This window comes from Helobdella robusta (assembly GCF_000326865.2).
Source record: "Helobdella robusta unplaced genomic scaffold HELROscaffold_2044, whole genome shotgun sequence".
Classification (NCBI taxonomy): Eukaryota; Metazoa; Annelida; class Clitellata; order Rhynchobdellida; family Glossiphoniidae; genus Helobdella; species Helobdella robusta.
Window position 1 is genome coordinate 1 of NW_008704100.1, and position 2045 is coordinate 2045.

General features: G+C 29.8%; 1 protein-coding gene across 1 annotated transcript; it reads right to left on the bottom strand.

The window, feature by feature from the left end:
* Positions 1-618: 618 nt before the first annotated feature.
* Positions 619-1655, bottom strand: HELRODRAFT_184685 (hypothetical protein; the record flags this gene model as incomplete). Its single annotated transcript, XM_009018207.1, has 3 exons — positions 619-845; positions 1302-1328; positions 1434-1655. Coding segments are annotated over 3 exons (476 nt in total), but the record flags the coding sequence as incomplete, so codon positions are not given.
* Positions 1656-2045: the final 390 nt, after the last annotated feature.

Below are 2045 nucleotides of genomic sequence, written 5' to 3' on the forward strand. Positions count from 1 at the left end.
AATTGGAGGTTGGTGTATGTAGTCCACGAACAACCTGAAAATTGAAATTTGGAAAAATTTCAATAACTATAATTTGTCTCAGTTGAAAATGAACATGTTTTTTAGAATTAAGTCAGTTAATTTTTGATAAAATTCTTTTTTTATTGAGTGTTATTTGAGCTGTTGGACATTATTGACAATAATCTAATTCTGGAATTTTTGGATATCTAGTTTTCAGATGAAAAAAATGTGAACGATGAATAGCAATTTGGCTTAAATATAAGATTATAATAAAACCCTGGTGATTCTTTGTGTAATTAAGATATTGTGGAAAGTATAAAATCTAATTGGTTAGTTATGGGTGAAAGATAATCACAATGTTGAAAAAGTTTATTTTATTTTGGTGTAATTTCACACCATAATAACTATTAAACTTGACAAGAAAAAAAAAGAAATAGATTTTTTGATGTTAAGTTTATTTATATAACTTTATATATTTACAGTAATCTTACCTGATGTTGATGTGACCGCAGTAGTCCCTGCGTAAATACAACAATTAATTAGAAATAGATAAAATAAAAGTAGTCTATATTTATAAATTATTATTGCGTGTCTTTAAATAAAAATATTTTGTTACTTTCAACCTGAACAAATGTAATGGTTAATTCCAGATGCGCTGATAGTCGGAACAGCTGAAGAAGTGAATGTGAAACATTGCGAGCCTACGCCGTTATTAGGAACCCATTCAATGGCTTGACATCCTGGAGTACTGGCACAAAGATTTTGGCAGGCAGGTAATGAAGTCACTGAAGGTTGTACCACTCCTCCGAACATTTGTAGGTTGGTGTATGTAGTCCACGAACAACCTGAAAAATGAAATTTGGAATGATTGTTCATAACTAAAGTTTTTCTCAGTTGAAAAGGAACATATTTGTAAGAATTAAGCCAGTTAATTTTTGATGAAAATTCTTGTTTTTATTGAGTGTTGTATGAGCTGTTGAACATTATTGACAACAATCTAATGCTGGAATTTTCGGATCTCAAGTTTTCAGATGAAAAAAATGTGAACGATGAAAAACAATTTGGCTTAAATATAAGATTATAATAAAACCCTGGTGATTCTGTGTAATTAAGATATTTTGGAAAGTATAAAATCTAATTGGTTAGTTATGGGTAAAAGATAATCATAATGTTGAAAATGTTTATTTTCTTTTGGTGTAATTTTATACCATAATAACTATTAAACTTGACAAAAGATAAAGTTATAGATTTTTCGATGCTTAGTTTATGATATTACACCAAACGTTTTATGGTAATTTTACCTGGAGTTGATGTGACCGCGGTAGTCCCTGCGTGAAAATAACGAATAATTAGAAAAAGATTGAATAAAAGTAGTCTGTATTTATAAATTATTATTGCGTGTCTTTAAATAAAAATATTTTGTTACTTTCAACCTGAACAAATGTAATGGTTAATTCCAGATGCGCTGATAGTCGGAACAGCTGAAGAAGTGAATGTGAAACATTGCGAGCCTACGCCGTTATTAGGAACCCATTCAATGGCTTGACATCCTGGAGTACTGGCACAAAGATTTTGGCAGGCAGGTAATGAAGTCACTGAAGATTGAACCATTCCTCCGAACAATTGGAGGTTGGTGTATGTAGTCCACGAACAACCTGAAAATTGAAATTTGGAAAAATTTTCAATAACCATAATTTGTCTCAGTTGAAAATGAACATGTTTTTAAAAATTAGGCCAGTTAATTTTTGATAAAATTCTTTTTTTATTGAGTGTTATTTGAGCTGTTGGACATTATTGACAATAAACTAATGCTGGAATTTTTGGATATCTAGTTTTCAGATGAAAAAAATGTGAACGATGAATAACAATTTGGCTTAAATATAAGATTATAATAAACCCCTGGTGATTCTGTGTAATTAAGATATTTTGGAAAGTATGAAATCTAATTGGTTAGTTATGCTGAAAGATAATCACAATGTGAAAATGTTCATTTTAATGGGTGTAATTTCACACCATAATAACTATAAACTGACAAGAAAAAAGTG